The 18,120-nt window shown below is 50.2% G+C and overlaps 1 protein-coding gene across 1 annotated transcript in view; it reads right to left on the bottom strand.

Moving 5' to 3' along the window:
* The window catches only part of TRAM2 (translocation associated membrane protein 2), a 95,158-nt gene that overhangs the window by 10,494 nt on the left and 66,544 nt on the right, over positions 1–18,120 (bottom strand). Inside the window, exons 3-7 of the mRNA XM_070418430.1 lie at positions 10,384–10,493; positions 9,778–9,894; positions 2,535–2,593; positions 896–980; positions 256–326 (exon numbers count right to left, since the gene is read on the bottom strand). Coding sequence (XP_070274531.1) covers positions 256–326; positions 896–980; positions 2,535–2,593; positions 9,778–9,894; positions 10,384–10,493 — 442 coding nt within the window. The remainder of the gene's footprint in view (positions 1–255; positions 327–895; positions 981–2,534; positions 2,594–9,777; positions 9,895–10,383; positions 10,494–18,120) is intronic.

Below are 18,120 nucleotides of genomic sequence, written 5' to 3'. Positions count from 1 at the left end.
CTGCCCGGCTGTCCTGGGTTGGGGCGGGGCGGCCACTCTGTGGGTTCCGGTGGCAGACGACACGTGTCACAGTGCCTCTCCTCCTGAAGACAAAGGAGCCTCCTGCCATCTATCTTTGTATTCCCAGGCCTTAGCCCAGGGCTCAGCACACAGAAGGCGTCTAATAAATGCCTGCTCATTGAATCAGTGTGTGGAGAGACATGCGAACATGAGGGCATGCGGGGCAAGGAGATGTGGCGGCCGGGTCTCACTCACTTGAGGAGGTACGCGCCGGCTATGTGGAGCAGGTACAGGCAGATATACTGGAGCTGGCGGGGAATTTCCTCCTGCAAACAAGACAGGCGGACAGTGAGTGTGCTGGCCCTCCAACAGCAGAGGCAGGAATACAGAGGGGAGGGGAGAAGGCGGGCCCCGGGGCTGGGCTGCTTTAACACCAGCAGCTGCAAAGTCTGAGGGCCAGGCAGAGCTTCAGGTTCACAGTCAGAGGGCAGGGCTGGGTTGAGAGAGAAGGGACAGGGACTAAGGAACAGGGTTTTTGGAAATGATTCAGAGGGATGCTATGTAAAAATAAAGAAAAGAAAAAAGACTGTGGGAAAGGCATAAACCTCTCCAGCCGCCATCCAGAGATGACAGTTAGATCCCCCTCCCTACCCCCCCCCCCCCCACCAGCCACACATGTAAGCGTGGGAGGCAGGCATGAGACGTGCTGGGGGCCTCCTCGCAGGGAGGTCTGTCTTCCTGGGAACTTCAACAAGTGCTGACTCAGCATTTTACTCAACCCACCAACACTCCCATCCCCACCCAGCTCTGGCTTCTACAGGAAGGGACTGGGATGGCTGGGTACAGCAGGGGGGAGGGGAGGCCACATGGCTTCAAGGGGGGAGTGAGGACTCACCTTCCGTACCTTCTGGAAGTACAGCTCAGGAAGTGCGTGCAGCCAGTAGGCCAGCTGGCACAGGTAGAAAAACTTCACCTGGAAGCTGGAGACAAGGGAGCCAGTCACAGGGAGGGATGGAGGAAAACGTCCCTGTGGCGCCCACCAAGCACAGGAGGGAAGGGCAAGGGCCAGGAGCGAGGGAGGGAAGGGGGTCAGCGAGCACCGGGCTCCTGGGCCTGGGGACCCGGCTCCACAGACAGGACCACTTAGAGGACCCAGAAAGTCCACAGAAAGAAGCAAAAACAAGGCTTGGCCACCCTAGCTGGTTTGGCTCAGTGGATAGAGCATTGGCCTACAGACTGAAAGGTCCCAGGTTCGATTCCCGTCAAGGGCACATGCCAGGGTTGTGGGCTCGATCCCTAGTAGGGGGCGTGCAGGAGGCAGTTGATCAATGATTCTCTTTTATCATTGATGTTTCTCTCTCCCTCTCTTTCTCTCTCCCTCTCTCTCTCCCTTCATCTCTGATATCAATAAAAACATATATTTAAAAAAAAAAAAGCCCTGGCTGCTGGCTCAGCTGGTTGGAGCGTTGTCCAGCACACCAAAAGGCTGTGGGTTCGATTCCCAGGCAGGACACATATTGGAGGCAACTGATCAATGTCTCTCTCTCCCCCTTCCTCTCTCTCTCTAAAATGAATAAACATATCTTCAAGTGAGAATCTTTTTAAAAATTAAGAAACAAAAATGATGAAAAGGTTGCAGAGCAGGAGGGTCTTAGCCCGGAGAAGGGGAGGAGGAGGAGAGAGCGGACGCTAGAGAACTCGGTGGAGCAGAGGGCAGGGATATACTTAAGGATGAAAGCACCTCAGTAGCTAAGGGCCTGACTCGGTGTTATTTTATGGGCCTAGGGCAGCAAGGCATGGCCTCCCAGGGACTGCGCCCACTGTTGCCCTCCTGCATCTGATCGGAGCAGGGAGGAGGGCATAGCCATAGCCAGCCGGAAGGAAGGTGTGCTTGGGTGTGAGGGGGTCAAAGCCAGAGCCTGATGGAGCTGCCCTGCATCTGTGCCTCACGCGGTTTAGGAGCCTGCTGTACATGGAACTCTGTGTCCCCTCAGAATCCATGTGGACACCCTAGTCCCCAGTGTGATGGTATTAGGAGGCGGGGCCTTCAGAAGAGGACTTGGTGACGGGGGCAGAGCCCTGTGAGTGGCATTAATGTCCCTGTGAAGGAGGCCCCAGAGCGCTCTCTCCACCCGGCCTTGTGGGGACCAGGAGAGAAATGCTGTCTACGAACAGGAAGTGGCCCTCACCAGACCCTGGGCCTGCGGGCACCCAGACCTTGGACTTCCAGCAAGACCGTTGAGAAGGACATTTCTGTGATCCATGCTCTCCATGCCACCTTCCACCCCCAGCCCACGGTGTTCTGTCCAGCAGCCGAGCTGAGACTCCTCTGTGATGGGGCCAGTGCAGGCGACACTTCACTGTGGGAGTCTCCAGGCCAGCAGACTGGGAGGAAGACGCACCCAGACCGGCGGCCCTCCACCAGACTGCGCCCTAACAGGCTCGGGGGTGACGGGTCCTGGACACATTCTGGGAGGATGGAGCTAGAGGACCGGCTGGTTCCTCCCCGGAGACCAAGTCATGAGAATACTCACGGGAGGTACACGTGTGGGTAGTCTTCCCAGAGGCTCCTCGGGTTTGTTAAATATCCTTCCTGTGGTAGGCGAGAAGAGACGGAATTTAGAGGTGAAGGTAAGACCCTCTGGGGCCCTGGGCAGACCAGGGGTCAGGGACGCATCGAACACCCAGCTGCCAGAGAGAGGAAAGAAAAGGAACCATGAAATGAAGGGCCTTCCTGTGGGGTCCCGCTGGCACAGAGCAGGAGGAGCTCTGTGGGGCAGAGGCCTGCCCCTGCAGGCGGCCTGACTCTCACTAGCTGCATTGGCCTCTGGGCAGGTCGGACCCTGAGCTTTAGCTGCCTCACCTGTAAAATGAGGATAAAAATACTGACCCTCCCAGAGTTACTGTTAGAAATCAATGGCAGTGCCTACTGCTGTGCCTGGCATGTGGCACTCAGCAAATGCTCGCGGAATGAACAGCGGCGCGGTGAGGTTGGGGCCAAGGTGTTCATGTCCAGGTGGGAACAGAAGATGGCGCCTGGGAGGAGCCTGAGACCCTACACTAGGGTGTAAATTAGGACCGGAAAGGACTGTAGCCTCAGAGAGAGAGGAGACCAGAGACTGACACCCACACAGAAGAGGAGACCACGTCTGCTCACTTCGGCAGGAGGCTGAAAACAGAAATATTATCCCTTGACAATGCATAACCTGAGGTTTGCTTCCATAGGGGTTTGGCGTTCAAATCTATACCATCTGTGTGGTCCAGAACCGCCCTGGCTAAGGAAGCAGCAACAATATTGTGGGCCAGAGATACCGTCGGGACATCCTCTCATCCACGGACGGGCAGGACTCTCACACATAAACCCTGGCTAATGCACTTATACTCCCAGGTTACAAAGCACAGGAGGAATCAATCCACCACGAGCAGGTTGGCTGGCCCTGCACGCCGAGGGCAGAGGGGCTGTTAGCATGACTTCCTCTCGGAAGCAGGGAAACGGAGGGCCAGGCAGGAAGGATCTCCTGAAACAAGACGCTTGCTCAGCAGCACATGGAAAACCTGAGCTGGGCCACCAACCTCCTGGTCGGAAAGCCTCAGGCCCAGCTGCTTCAGGAAGTCGGAGCATAAATGGAGCTGGAGGCTTTGAGGAGGAGGTTGAGAGCCTCAGGTGCTCCCCCTGGGGCGGAGGGCAGGGGTCAGCAGTGCTCTGGAGGAGGAGGAGGAGGAGGAGGCAGCGTGCTGCAGCGAGAAGCACTCGAGGTTACTGTCTATGGCAGGAGTGGGGAACATCCGGCCTGCGGGCCATATAAGGACCAAGAAATCATGTGGTCGGGCCCTGCCAAGGCAACCATAGGCCTTGTGTGTGCCGCACAACTTGAAATTGAATACATCTGGGAGCTTTTTTCATAGCAACAAGAATTTATATTAAGTGAATTACATTAAGTGAATGATGTTATAAATATCCAAATGGCCCTTGACAGAAAAAAGGTTCCCCACCCCTGGTCTACTGGATCCTCAGTTTATGCCCAAGTGAGGGCCGATCCACCCACCTCCGCGGCGCTAAATGCCCGGGAGTATTCCTCAGCCCCAGCCCCACAACCTGGGGCCTCAACAGCACAGGGACCTAACTGGCAAGTCCAATCAGGTGCACGCACCAGTGTAGCCATGGCAACGCAGATGTGAAGGAAAGGGTCTCACCCCAAACCCTCAGGGTTTCATTCTTAGCCTCTTCACACAGACTGGGGCACGGAGGTGGGAGGTCCCGGGCATTTGGGGGTGGCAGGAACGCCTTCCGACACCCACACGGCTGCTATCCCCCTGCCGCTCACTCGCCTGCCTTCACTAGAATGTTGGACCCACTCTCTCTACCTCAGTCCACGGAAATCAGGGAGGCGAGAAGGTTCCTCTCTAGAGGAAGCAGCCAAGGATTTAAGGAGGGAAATGAGGTGGGAGAGGAGTGTCTGCCCCAAAAAGACTGGCCCAGAGACAGCACTTGGAGAAATGAAAGCCCTGCTGGTCACGTGGTTTTAGACAGGAACCCTCCTCGGCTTGGCCCCTTCACTTAGGAGACAAGGAGTCAGCACTTTGAGGCCAGCAAGCAAAGAGAAACGCTGCCTTGCTTGCAAACGGCCAGTCCCTGGGGCCTGTAGGAGGGGCCGGGGCAGGAGAGCAGGAGGAGCCGGGACCAATGACTCACCACCTTGGGAACAGCCTTTTCCAGACCTCTGACCAGGCAGCTGCCTGCAGGGGCGGGTGGGGGGGTGGGGGGTGGGGCCTGGGGCACCCTCAGAGCTCAGGCATCCAAGTACCGAGAGCCCTGGGGCCCAGTGTGGCAGAGGAAGCACCTGCCACCCACCCCGAGCCCCGCTCTCCACAGGCGAGGCAGAGGGTCTGGGGAGCTTCTGCAATCTTTCGTCCTCTTTCCTCTTTCGTTTGGCCTGTGAGCTGAGGGAGCCTGAGCAGGTAGGGACAATTGCTCCCTTTCCCGCAGCCTCCTTTTCGGTGTGTGAACAAAAAGAACCACAGAAACAGCGGGACCCAGTGTAACACAGCCAGCTCCCTAGACTCAGACATGCCTTGTAACATCTGTCCTCGGGAACAACCGCACACGAAAGCGCTACTCTCAGCGAATGCCAGCTCTGACCCAAGCCCAGCACTAAAGGTCGTCCCTCTCCCAGGTTCGCACTGAGCGCTGGACTTGAGGTTTACAAGGTGAAGTGAGGCATCCCGGAAGGCAGGCAGGGAGGCCAACGCGCCCCCCCCCCCCCCCCCACTTTCCTCAGGAGAGTGAGTGTGTGTGTGTTTTGTCCTGACCAATGAAGAGGAGTTCAAAGGCAAGTTAAAAGTAGGAGGTGAGATTCTTATAAAGTAGTTGTTTGGTCCAGCCACACTCCCATCACTCTGCCTGTATAAATGCAGAAAGAAACGTCTAAGTCAAACACCAAAATAAAAAAATAAAACTGGTTCTTTCTGGAAGGAGGGATTTGGGGGTAAATTTTTGCTTTCATTTTTCATACTTTTATGTATTGCGTACTTTAAGAAAAAGAATCGTCTATGATGTTTATAAAAATAATCCATTTAAAAACTGTTGGGAAAAAAAATAAAAGCCATTGAAGTTTGGAGCAAAAAGATGCATTTTGTACTTCATTCATTCTCATAACCAAGAGTCAGGGAGCAGCTCGAGGTCTAGGGGGAGAGACAGACAGCAGAGAATACACACATGAACAAGAAAACAACGGGCACAGCGCAGAAAATACAAATGGGGGGTCTCTGAGGAGGTGCCATTAGGTGGAGACTTGAGAGCAGAAAGGAGCCGGCAGGGGGTGGCAGGGGACGGAGGAGCCAGGGAAGAGCACTGGGGCATCTCACCAGTGAGATGAGATGGGAAGGCCGGCAGGGCCCAGAGCACAGGAGTTGGGAAGAAAACGGTATCACTGCAAGTAGGACGGGACTTTTAAGCAGAAAAATGTATGATGTGATTTGCATTCTGAAAAGATCTGTCTGGCCGAGCAGAAAGGGGTGGGAGAGTACAGGCGTGGAAACAGCCTCCTTCTAGAAGGAGGACGTGCAGTGATCCAGGCAAGAGGTGATGGTGGCTTGGACTACAGGTGGGTTCCCCAACCTTGGCACTGACATCTGGGGCTGGGTCATTCTTCCTTGCGGGGCCTGTCCTGTGCGCGGTAGGACGTTCAGCAGCATCCCTGGCCTGTACCCACGAGATGCCACGAGCATGCTGCCAACCGTGCCCTGGGCAGAGTCTCCGCTGAAGAGACCGCTGGACAGGGAGGTGTGCGTGCAGAGTCTCCCCTGAAGAGACCGCTGGACAGGGAGGTGTGCGTGCAGAGTCTCCCCTGAAGAGACCGCTGGACAGGGAGGTGTGTGTGCAGAGTCTCCCCTGAAGAGACCGCTGGACAGGGAGGTGTGCGTGCAGAGTCTCCGCTGAAGAGACCGCTGGACAGGGAGGTGTGCGTGCAGAGTCTCCCCTGAAGAGAACGCTGGACAGGGAGGTGTGCGTGCAGAGTCTCCCCTGAAGAGACCGCTGGACAGGGAGGTGTGCGTGCAGAGTCTCCCCTGAAGAGACCGCTGGACAGGGAGGTGTGTGTGCAGAGTCTCCGCTGAAGAGAACGCTGGACAGGGAGGTGTGTGTGCAGAGTCTCCCCTGAAGAGACCGCTGGACAGGGAGGTGTGTGTGCAGAGTCTCCCCTGAAGAGACTGCTGGACAGGGAGGTGTGTGTGCAGAGTCTCCCCTGAAGAGACCGCTGGACAGGGAGGTGTGTGTGCAGAGTCTCCGCTGAAGAGACCGCTGGACAGGGAGGTGTGTGTGCAGAGTCTCCGCTGAAGAGACCGCTGGACAGGGAGGTGTGTGTGCAGAGTCTCCGCTGAAGAGACCGCTGGTCAGGGAGGTGTGCGTGCAGAGTCTCCCCTGAAGAGACCGCTGGACAGGGAGGTGTGCGTGCAGAGTCTCCCCTGAAGAGACCGCTGGACAGGGAGGTGTGTGTGCAGAGTCTCCCCTGAAGAGACCGCTGGACAGGGAGGTGTGTGTGCAGAGTCTCCCCTGAAGAGACCGCTGGACAGGGAGGTGTGTGTGCAGAGTCTCCCCTGAAGAGACCGCTGGACAGGGAGGTGTGTGTGCAGAGTCTCCCCTGAAGAGACCGCTGGACAGGGAGGTGTGTGTGCAGAGTCTCCCCTGAAGAGACCGCTGGACAGGGAGGTGTGTGTGCAGAGTCTCCGCTGAAGAGACCGCTGGACAGGGAGGTGTGTGTGCAGAGTCTCCGCTGAAGAGACCGCTGGACAGGGAGGTGTGTGTGCAGAGTCTCCGCTGAAGAGACCGCTGGTCAGGGAGGTGTGCGTGCAGAGTCTCCCCTGAAGAGACCGCTGGACAGGGAGGTGTGCGTGCAGAGTCTCCCCTGAAGAGACCGCTGGACAGGGAGGTGTGTGTGCAGAGTCTCCCCTGAAGAGACCGCTGGACAGGGAGGTGTGTGTGCAGAGTCTCCCCTGAAGAGACCGCTGGACAGGGAGGTGTGTGTGCAGAGTCTCCCCTGAAGAGACCGCTGGACAGGGAGGTGTGTGTGCAGAGTCTCCCCTGAAGAGACCGCTGGACAGGGAGGTGTGTGTGCAGAGTCTCCCCTGAAGAGACCGCTGGACAGGGAGGTGTGTGTGCAGAGTCTCCGCTGAAGAGACCGCTGGACAGGGAGGTGTGTGTGCAGAGTCTCCCCTGAAGAGACCGCTGGACAGGGAGGTGTGTGTGCAGAGTCTCCGCTGAAGAGACCGCTGGACAGGGAGGTGTGTGTGCAGAGTCTCCCCTGAAGAGACCGCTGGACAGGGAGGTGTGTGTGCAGAGTCTCCCCTGAAGAGAACGCTGGACAGGGAGGTGTGTGTGCAGAGTCTCCCCTGAAGAGACCGCTGGACAGGGAGGGTGTATGTGTGCGTGCATGTGCGCAGGTGGAGGGCAGCTGACAGAACCTCAGTGTGCTCTGGGGGTGGGGTGGGGTGGGGACCTGCTGATGAACTCCCTGTGGAGGGTGAAAGAAAGAGAAGAACCCAGAAAGAGTGTGTCGGTCGTAACATAAAAATATGATTTTTAAATGAAACTAGCTGTGTTCACTCCTTTTACAAAACTGCCCTCTCTTCTTCCTCAGCCACTCTCATTCCAGCGGGAACTGTCCTGTGAGAAAGGCAGGGTAGGTAGGGCCAGCAGCTACGCGGTGTTAGGAGGTGGAGTCACTGGAGTCCAGGGTCCCCCAGGTCTCCATTTCCTGTCGAACATGTTGAGTGGGGAACCGGCTGTCACCGTAATAAAAGTCTGTTATGAGCTTTCCCCCTCAAAAGTGCTGTATTCTCCCAGACTAATTAGCATCATCATTTTCAAGCCCTTGAAGGCAGAGAGAAGCTGAGACAGAGCAGTCGCATTTCACACCCTGGAAGGGTGCTAAGTGACTTGGCTCTGGGCCTCCAATCTGGCCTCAATGTGTCACAGCTGTGCTGTGCGGAGTCGGGGGAGGCAGAAAGGGTAAGAGTGATTCACTTGGAGATGAGGCAATGCTGCTGCTGAAAGACCAGTTACACGTGGTCCCCGAGCTGTTCTGCCTCCAAACAGCTCAGGGTCTCCCGAGGCAGGCATGAGCCAAACGCCAGGGGCAGGGAGGTCTGCAATCAGAAGCCCCTAGACTTCCGGGGCCAGGATGTGTGCCGCACAACAGCAGGGGGCGCTGCTCACATGGCTGCCTGGAAGTCCGCCCCTGGACAGAGAACAGGACAGCCCTGCTCAGGAGGACAGGAGTCTCAGGTCCGCATTTCACATTCCCCGTGTTCTGTTCAGGAGAACCGTTCTGTGATGGAATGACAATGGAAATGAAAGCAATGCACAGAAGACATGTCCACTTCATAGAGAAGATGACGTGAGCGTTCCTCTCTGGAGCAGAGAGCTCCTCGGGGTGTGAGTGCTCATCACTGTCAGTGCAGGAAGAAGAGGAAGCAGGACACAGCAAAGGAAATGTCTAAACGCCACGGGGCTGCTGGGTTTCTCACGGAACAATTTCAGCCCCTGAGAAACGGGCCAGGTTGCAGGCAGGTGGTGCTCCAGGCTGGGAAGTGGGGTGGGGGGGGGGATGCTAATTAAACACCTCCTAGCAGGACAGCCTGGGTCTCGTTACAGTGAACCCCAAAGGACTGTCCACATTCTTCTGTTGGAAGGAATGTGCTGCATCAAAGGTTGCTTGAAATAAGAGTCCTCTGGTCAGAAGGGAGGTGGGTAACTGGTCCGCCAGGCATCTGTGGGAATGGCACTGACCCTCACAGGACGTGATGTGTGGACAGGGGGCTGCTGCACTTGCTTGCAGGAGGCCAATGCAGTAAAACGGAAAGCATGCTCGACTTAGAACCAGACCCAAAGTCCCAACCCCATCCTGGATACTCCGGAAGCACGTGACCGTGGCACACTTTGGAACCTGAGCTTGGGTTTCTGCAATCCTTACCATGGGCGGGCGCCCGAATGAACGTAAGTTTGTCTTGTGGGACAGTTTTTGCAGGGCGCCCTGTAACATGACACAGGGCCATCCAGATATACAGTACATTACTGTAACCGCACAGCAACTACAACAAGTGTTCACTTTGGACAAGAGGACTCTCCAGCTGTAAAAATGGCATTTGTATCACTTTGCCCCTCTCACAGGACCGTGAGGATGGAAAAATGGCTTCAGTTCTAAGGAACGGCCCCACGTTTTCCATGCAGCTCCTTACTCTTTTCCTTCCCCGAGGAGAAAAGCCGCGAGGACCACTCACCGTGACCACCACGTACAAGCACCAGATCACCGAGCTGAGATGAAAGACCACCAGCTGTCCAGATTCGTTGAACTTGCTGTGTTTGACCTTGGAGAGATGAAGCCTTTTGCTGATTTTCTAAAGAATAGAGAGAATCCCACATATTAATATACAAGTATATTGGTAATGGGCAGGTTTCAAACTCCTGCTCCTTCCCACGCAAAAAAGGTTCAAGTTGGAAGCCACCATAATCCAAGTCGTTCAGTGTAGGCCTACTGTGTGCACAGAGTGCTATGTGAAGCGAGCATTTAGAGGAAGCAGCGAGATTAGTGTCCGCAGCCCAGATGTAAAGAAAACAACCCAACCAGACTGTGTAGGACAGGCCACAGGGACGCTGTCCTGTCTTACTTCAGGCAGTTCTCTCCGCTTGTGACAATAAACATTGCTGTTTCGTGTGCTGGCTAAAGAAGCCTGTGAGAGGGACTGAGTGTGTGAGAGACGGCCAGTCAACAGGACCAACCGGGACATGAAACTGGGGGTGAAGAGGTTCAGAGCTCCTCCCGGGTGACTCCTGCGACCCACGCATCTCCCCAGTTTCTGGTTTCGGAATCTAGACGCATCACTTACGTCTAAAATGTACTCCTGAACCACAGCGTGCAAGATGATGGTGATGAAGATGTAGAACAAGATTGTGACCAGGTCCTTGGGCCCGTAGTGGTAGTGCACGGTCTCGCTGTCTGCGGAGGTAAGAAGAGCCCCGTCAGCATCCCTGGGTGAGGAAGCAAGCGCTCTGGGACCCAAAACTGGAAGGAGATCTGGATGTGCCATCAGTGCTTTCCTTCTGAAGACAGAGCTTCTTCCCCAGAATCCTGCCTCTGGACTTGACCCCTGGAAAGTGCCCAGAGGGAGGGCTCAGGGGAATCAAACACACGTCAACGTGTGATGGCTCCACCTCCTGAGTCTGGGCAGGAGAGCGCATTGCTCACAAGCCAGGGGTTGGAGACAGCCCGTCTCGATCACTCCCTGGCTGTGTGTCTGTGGAGAAGTGGCCACCCTCTCTGAGCTGCAGTGTCTTCCCCTGTGAACAGGACTGTAGTTATACTTCATCAAGGAGGCACAGCACAGGGGTTCAGAGTGTGGACTCAGAAGCCCGAGTTGGTATCACAGCTACCATTTACTTCCTATGTGACTCTGGGGCACCTCTAACGTGTGGCCTTTCTGTGCCTCAGTTTCCTCATCTGTGAAATGAAGGTAACAGCAGTTTCTGTATCGTAAGGTTATTGTGAGAATTAGATGACTTAGTCAATGCAAAATGCTTAGAATAGTACCTGCTACATATGTATTTGCTACTATTTGTGTTGTCGATGTTGGGAGAAGCACACTATTGTGAGAATAAAATGAGATAATTTGTAGGCAAGATGGTTATCACAATGCCTGTGAGCATGCAATAAATGGTTTATGAAAATATTTAATAGTAATCAACGAGAATCCCAGATATATTGAGTCTCCTGAAGCTCAGCTAGTACAGTCTCTTTCTTTGTGGACAGAGGACTTACACCCACGTCTGAGGAGCGGGCGCAGGGCTGCCAGAGTTTGTGAACTTGAGCCTGGATGGCTGCTGCTTGGTAACTGCCCTCCCACCAGCAGACACACTGGCCGACCTTCCAGCTGTGCTGCATTCTCGCTGAGTCACATGCATGAGTCATTGCTCTGCTGGGATGCAGTCACCAGCAGGAAGGTGAGTTTCGGGGTGGCCTCAGACAAAGCAGAGCCCGTTAGGTCACGGAGAGTCGACCCAGCCTCCAACACTCTGGGCTGGGGGACTGTGACAGCGGGCGGGGGTAGGGCGATGGCAAGGACAGGGAGCACATGAACTCTGAAACCAGGCACACTTTCCTTTTTCCTCTCCCTGCTCCTTTCCACAGAGACCTACTCTGTGAGAGGCAGTGGGGTAGCTGTTAAAATAGGGATAGAAGACTCTGTCCGGGCCGCGGGGTGCACACACTCGCAAGGAGACTGAAATAAATGTCCCCCTCCCTACGGACGGGCACGTGGTACCAAGAGGTAAACACAGAAACACAGGGAGAGGAGAAGCAAGATGGCGGCGATATAGGCAGATGTGTCCCAAGTCTTGTCCCGGAGCAAACGGAGTAAGCAGCTGAAACTAATAACACCCACCCTGAATTGTGAAAATTACTCAGCTGGTGAGACGGTTTGCAGCCGGGAAGGGCAGAGCTCCCCTGGAAAGGTAAAAAACCAGGGATCTGGGCAGGAAAGTTTGCCAGACCTCTGAGCCCAGAGGGTTGGAGGGAGACTGTGTGGCAGACAGCCGCGTCTCTTGGGACAGACACAGCCCCTGACTGGGGAAAGGAGTTCCTCGGGTTTGCTGGCGCCAGGAGATTTGAGATTTGGATTCTGTGATTAAGAACTGAGCCTAAAGGGGGCACCCGGAGGAACTGACCAGATCATGCAGTGCCGGTAAGAGAGGAGCGTTTCCCAGACCGGTAAGAGAGGAGCGTTTCCGCGGCCAGCTGGCATTTGTCTGTTTGTTTGTTTGTTTTCACTGAACCCTGCTCATAGGACAGTTTGGATACAGACACTCACCTGTGCTGAAGAGAGGGAGAAGGTGCGGACGAGTGGAAACTGGGGAGAGGTTGAGGAGAGAGAAGGGGCCGGGAGAGGTGGCAGCGAATTGAGTGCTGAGACACCCCTGGGCCCAGGACTGGGGCAGCCATTCTCTCCGGAGGGTGGAATTCCTCCCCCCAGCCCCCAGGCAAGGAGCACAGCCACACCCAGATTCCACCCTGTACGAGATAAAGGATTAAAATAAGCTGATTAGTCCCTGGGAGTTACCAGGGTCTGGCCTATAGAGGGACTTTCAGTCCCACCAACAACACAGAGCAGGATAACGATTAAAAAACCAGCTCTGGGCAGTTGACCTCCCCAAACCAGTTTTAAGTGCAATAGAGAAAATAAACCCTTGCTGCTGGATAGAGAAGCCGTATAGCCTCAGAGGCCAACCCAAAAACACTGCCACCCAGAGGCTGAGCCACAAACTGACTCTTAGGTGAACACAAATTAAGGCAGTCTGGATCACAAATACAGCCTGCTTTAAAATCAGGACTGTGATTTACAACACGGAGGAACAGTGTAACGCAGGGAAATTCAACACTCTCCTGAATATCTGGCAGGACTAAGGCGAGCCAGGCTGAAGAGTAGAACCAAAAGACCTTCACTACTGCAAATTTTTTCTTTTTTTTCTTTTTTCGCCTTTTTACTAAGAAACCATTTTTTTTTCTTTTTCTTCTTTTTCCATCACCTGATTTTACCCTTCTAATTACTACATTTTTATTTTTAACCAGTATTATTACTGCTACCATTTTACCATATTTTAAAGTGCCATTTTATTTTCTCTTTATTTTATTTTGGGATTAATATTCTCCATTCTATTTTCATCGTTCCTTTAGCATCAATTTTCCATACCTCAATTTCACCTCTTTGCTAAAACCCTCTTCCTCACTTTTCCCCTTTTGGTGTCCTGTTTCTCTTACCCTATTCCTGCTTTAGATTTTCCCTATTCCGTCTTTTTACCCCCTGTCTAATTTCACCCTACTTATATATCCTATTTCCAATCCACTGCTCTAAATCCTTATACACCTATCCCTTATCCTTCTTCACTATCCAAACATTTTTTTCTCTTATCTTTCTATTGTTTTCTTGCTGTTTGATTGATTGTTGAGTATATTGTTTTTTTAATTTGTTTGTTTTGTTTTGTGGTTTTTTTTTCTTTTTTAGGACTGGTTGTGAGGTTGTTTTTCTGTTTCTTTTTCTTTTTTTCTGCTGGTTTTTCCCTTCCCTCACCCCCCCCCCCCAAACCTGGTTATTTTGTGCTTTTGTTTTCCCTTGCCTCTCTTGATATCATTGGTTGTTTGTACTTTGCATTCATCTCCAGGGATCTGTTGCTGGAATTTGTTGGGATTAGTGGCAGTTCTATCGTAGTTTTTTCCTCATACAAATAGTCTCTTCCCCTCTTCTACTTCACTCTCTCTTTTCGCTCTTTTTTTTCTTCTTTTTTCTCCCCCCTCTTTTTTCCCAATTCCATTTTTGCACTCCTTTTTTGTTTTTATTTCTTATTTTTCTTTTCTTTTTTCTCTTCTTCTCTTCTTTCTTCCTTATCCCCTAATTCTCTTAATTCGAGTGGTCACCTTTATTTGGGGTTATTAATATCGTGAATATATTTGTGTTCAGTGCCTGGTACGTTGTGCCTTGTTGTGTTGTATTTTGTGCCTTTAAATCAATGCAGCAGATCCAAGCAACAGCAGCCTCCTGATCACCATACCCTCTGTCTGAGGAACAGCAGCTGTACATGAAGCCTCCCCCCACCAGCCAGAAGAGCCACCACAGCTGTGAACAGCACCCACCAGAGGAGCTGCTGCCAACTGAGAAGCAGCTGCTACCACAACCTCCCGAGGAGCAACCACAGCCCAAGGAGCCACTGCCACCCAGGGAACAGCCACTGAACAACTCAACATCTAGATATGTCAGTGAGATCAAACATGGGTAGGCAAAGAAACCCCCAAAGGAAAGAAAAGGAGGACTCGCCAGAAAAGCAGCTAAGTGATACAGAGGCATGCAACATGACAGAAAAAGAATTCAGAATAAGGGTCCTAGAGTGCATACACCGGACGGAGGAAAAAGTCAACAACTTATGCAAGAAGCAAGAAGAAACAGATGAAAAAATCGATAACTTATGTAAGACCCAAGAAGAAATGAAGAGCGATATAGCTGCAATAAAAAACACCATTGAAAGCATCAACAGTAGACTAGGAGAAGCAGAGGACCGAATTAGTGAATTACAAGACAAGGAAGCAAAATACACCGAAACTGTACTGCAATTGGAGAAAAAAATTAAAAGACAGGAGGAGAGCCTAAGGAAACTTTGGGACAACATGAAATGAAACAACATACGAATAATATGGGTGCCAGAACAACAGGAAGAGGAACAAGGATTAGAAAACCTATTCGAAGAAATAATATCAGAAAACTTCCCTGAGGTGGGGAAGAAAAAAGTCACACAAACACCGAGAGTCCCAAACAAGTGAACCCGAAAAGACCCACACCAAGACACATCATAATTACCATGGCAAATGTTCAGGACAAAGAGAGAATCTTACAGGCTGCAAGAGAGAGATGGAAAGTTACATACAAGGGATCTCCCATTAGATTATCAAATGATTTCTCAACAGAAACACATCAGGCCAGAAAAGAATGGACGGAAATTTACAAAGTGATGCAAAGCAAAGGACTGAATCCAAGAATACTCTATCCAGCAAGGCTATCATTCAAAATTGAAGGGGAAATAAGAAGCTTCACAGACAAAAAAAGGCTAAGGGAGTTTATCACCACCAAGCCAGCAATGCAAGAAATGCTAAAGGGACTGGTGTAAAAAGAAGAAATAAAAAGCTCAGAAAGAAAACAGCCACACAAAAAAAGAAATGGCTACAAACAAGTACCTTTCAATAATAACTTTAAACGTTAATTGACTAAATGCTCCAACCGAAAGACATCGAGAGGCTGAATGGATAAAAAAAACATGACCTATACATTTGCTGTCTATAAGAGACCCACCTCATTAGAAGGGACTCACACAGACTGAAAGTGAAGGGATGGAAAAATATCTTTCAGGCAAATGGAAAGGAAAAGAAAGCTGGGGTAGCAATACTTATATCGGACAAAATAGACCTCAAAGTGAAGGTCATAACAAGAGATAAGGAAGGCCACTTCATAATACTAAAGGGATCAATACAACAAGAAGATATAACCCTGGTAAACATATATGCACCCAATGCAGGAGCATCCAAATACATAAAAAAAACTCCTGGAAGATATCAAAGGAGAGATCGACAACAATACAATCATAGTAGGGGACTTTAATACACCACTGACATCACTGGATAAATCCTCTAGACAAACAATCAGCAAAGAAACAGCAACCCTAAATGACTCACTAGATCAGATGGACTTAATTGACATCTTCAGAACACTTCACCCCAAAGCCACGGAATATACATTCTACTCAAGTGCTCATAAGACACATTCAAAAATAGACCACATATTGGGTCACAAAAAAAGCCTCCCCAAGTTCAAGAAGATTGAAATCATACCAAGCATCTTCTCAGACCACGATGGCATAATATTAGAAATGAACTACAAAAAAACAACAACCCAAAATACTCAAACACTTGGAAGCTGAATAGCATGTTATTAAATATTGATTGGGTTACCAATGAGATCAAAGAAGAAATTAAAAGCATCCTGGAAAATAATGACAATGAAAACACAACAATCCAAAACCTATGGGACGCAATGAAAGCAGTTCTGAGAGGGAAGTTTATAGCTCTACAGGCCTATCTCAAAAAAAAAAAAAAAAAAAAAAATGGTAGTAAATCATCTAACTCTACAACTCAAAGAATTAGGAAGAGAGCAACAAGAAAACCCCAGAGTGAGCAGAAGGAAGGAGATAATAAAGATTAGAGCAGAAATAAATGACATAGAGACCAAAAAGACAATACAGAAAATCAATAAAACCAAGAGCTGGTTCTTTGAAAGGATAAACAAGATTGACAAACCTCTAGCCAGGCTACCAAGAAGCAGAGAGAAGACCCAAATAAACAAAATCAGAAACAATAGAGGCGAAATAACAACAGACCCCACAGAAATACAAATGATTGTTAAAAAATATTACAGACAGCTCTACTCCAACAAACTAGACAACCTGGAGGAAATGGACAAATTCCTAGAAAAATACAACATTCCAAAACTCAATCAGGAAGAATCTAAAAATCTCAATAGGCCAATAACTATGGAAGAAATTGAAGCAGTCATCAAAAAGCTTCCAGCAAACTAAAGCCCAGGACCAGACGGTTTCACAGGGGAGTTCTACCAAACATTCAAGGAAGAACTAAAACCTATCCTCCTCAGACTACTACAAAAAATTCAAGAGGAAGGAACACTTCCAAGCTCATTCTATGAAGCCAGCATCACCCTAATACCAAAACCAGGTAAAGACAACACAATGAAAGAGAATTACAGGCCGATATCCCTCATGAACATAGATGCCAAAATCCTCAACAAAATCTTAGCAAATTGGATCCAGCAGTACATCAGAAAGATCATACACCATGACCAAGTAGGATTTATCCCAGGGATGCAAGGATGGTACAATTTCCGCAAATCAATAAACGTGATACATCACATAAACAAATTGAAAGAAAAAACCACATGGTCATATCAATTGATGCAGAAAAAGCATTTGACAAAATCCAACACCCATTTTTGATAAAAACTCTCAGCAAGGTGGGAGTAGAAGGATCATACCTCAACATAATAAAAGCCATATATGACAGGCCCACAGCCAACATCATACTCAATGGACAAAAACTAACACCATTTCCCCTAAGAACAGGAACAAGACAGGGATGCCCACTCTCACCACTCCTGTTCAACATAGTCCTGGAAGTATTAGCCATTGCAATTAGACAAGAAGAAGAAATAAAAGGCATCCAAATTGGAAAAGAGGAAGTAATACTGTCCTTATTTGCAGACGACATGATATTATACATACAAAACCCTAGAGACTCCATCAAAAAACTACTAGACTTAATACATGAATTTGTCAAAGTAGCAGGATACAAAATTAACCCCAAGAAATCTGAGGCATTTCTATACACCAATAGTGAACTTTCAGAAAGAGAGATTATAAAAACAATCCCATTTACCATCGTACCAAAAAAATTAAGCTTCCTAGGAATAAGCTTAACTAAAGAGGTAAAAGACCTCTACTCAGAAAACTACAGGACGTTGAAAAAAGAGATAGAGGAAGACATAAACAGATGGAAGAACATACCGTGTTCATGGATTGGTAGAATCAACATCATTAAAATGTCCATACTACCCAAAGCAATCTATAAATTCAACGCACTTCCCATTAAAATACCAACGGCATACTTCACAGATCTAGAACCAACTCTCCAAAAATTCATCTGGAATAAAAAAAGACGCCGAATAGCTGCAGCAAGCCTGAGAAAGAACAAAGTAGGTGGGATCTCAAGACCAGATATCAAGCTGTATTACAAAGCCACTGTTCTCAAAACTGCCTGGTACTGGCACAAGAACAGACATATAGATCAATGGAATAGAACAGAGAGCCCAGAAATCATCCCGAACCAATATGCTTAATTAAAATTTACAAAGGAGGCAAGAACATACAACGGAGCCAAAATAGTCTCTTCAATAAATGGTGTTGGGAAAATTGGACAGATATATGCAAGAAAATGAAACTAGACCACCAACTTACACCATAGA

The sequence above is a fragment of the Myotis yumanensis genome, unplaced genomic scaffold, assembly GCF_028538775.1.
Source record: "Myotis yumanensis isolate MYYU_CA2020_CCGP unplaced genomic scaffold, mMyoYum1.0.hap1 SCAF_6, whole genome shotgun sequence".
Lineage (NCBI taxonomy): Eukaryota > Metazoa > Chordata > Mammalia > Chiroptera > Vespertilionidae > Myotis > Myotis yumanensis.
This window is presented reverse-complemented; position numbering and strand designations above follow the sequence as displayed.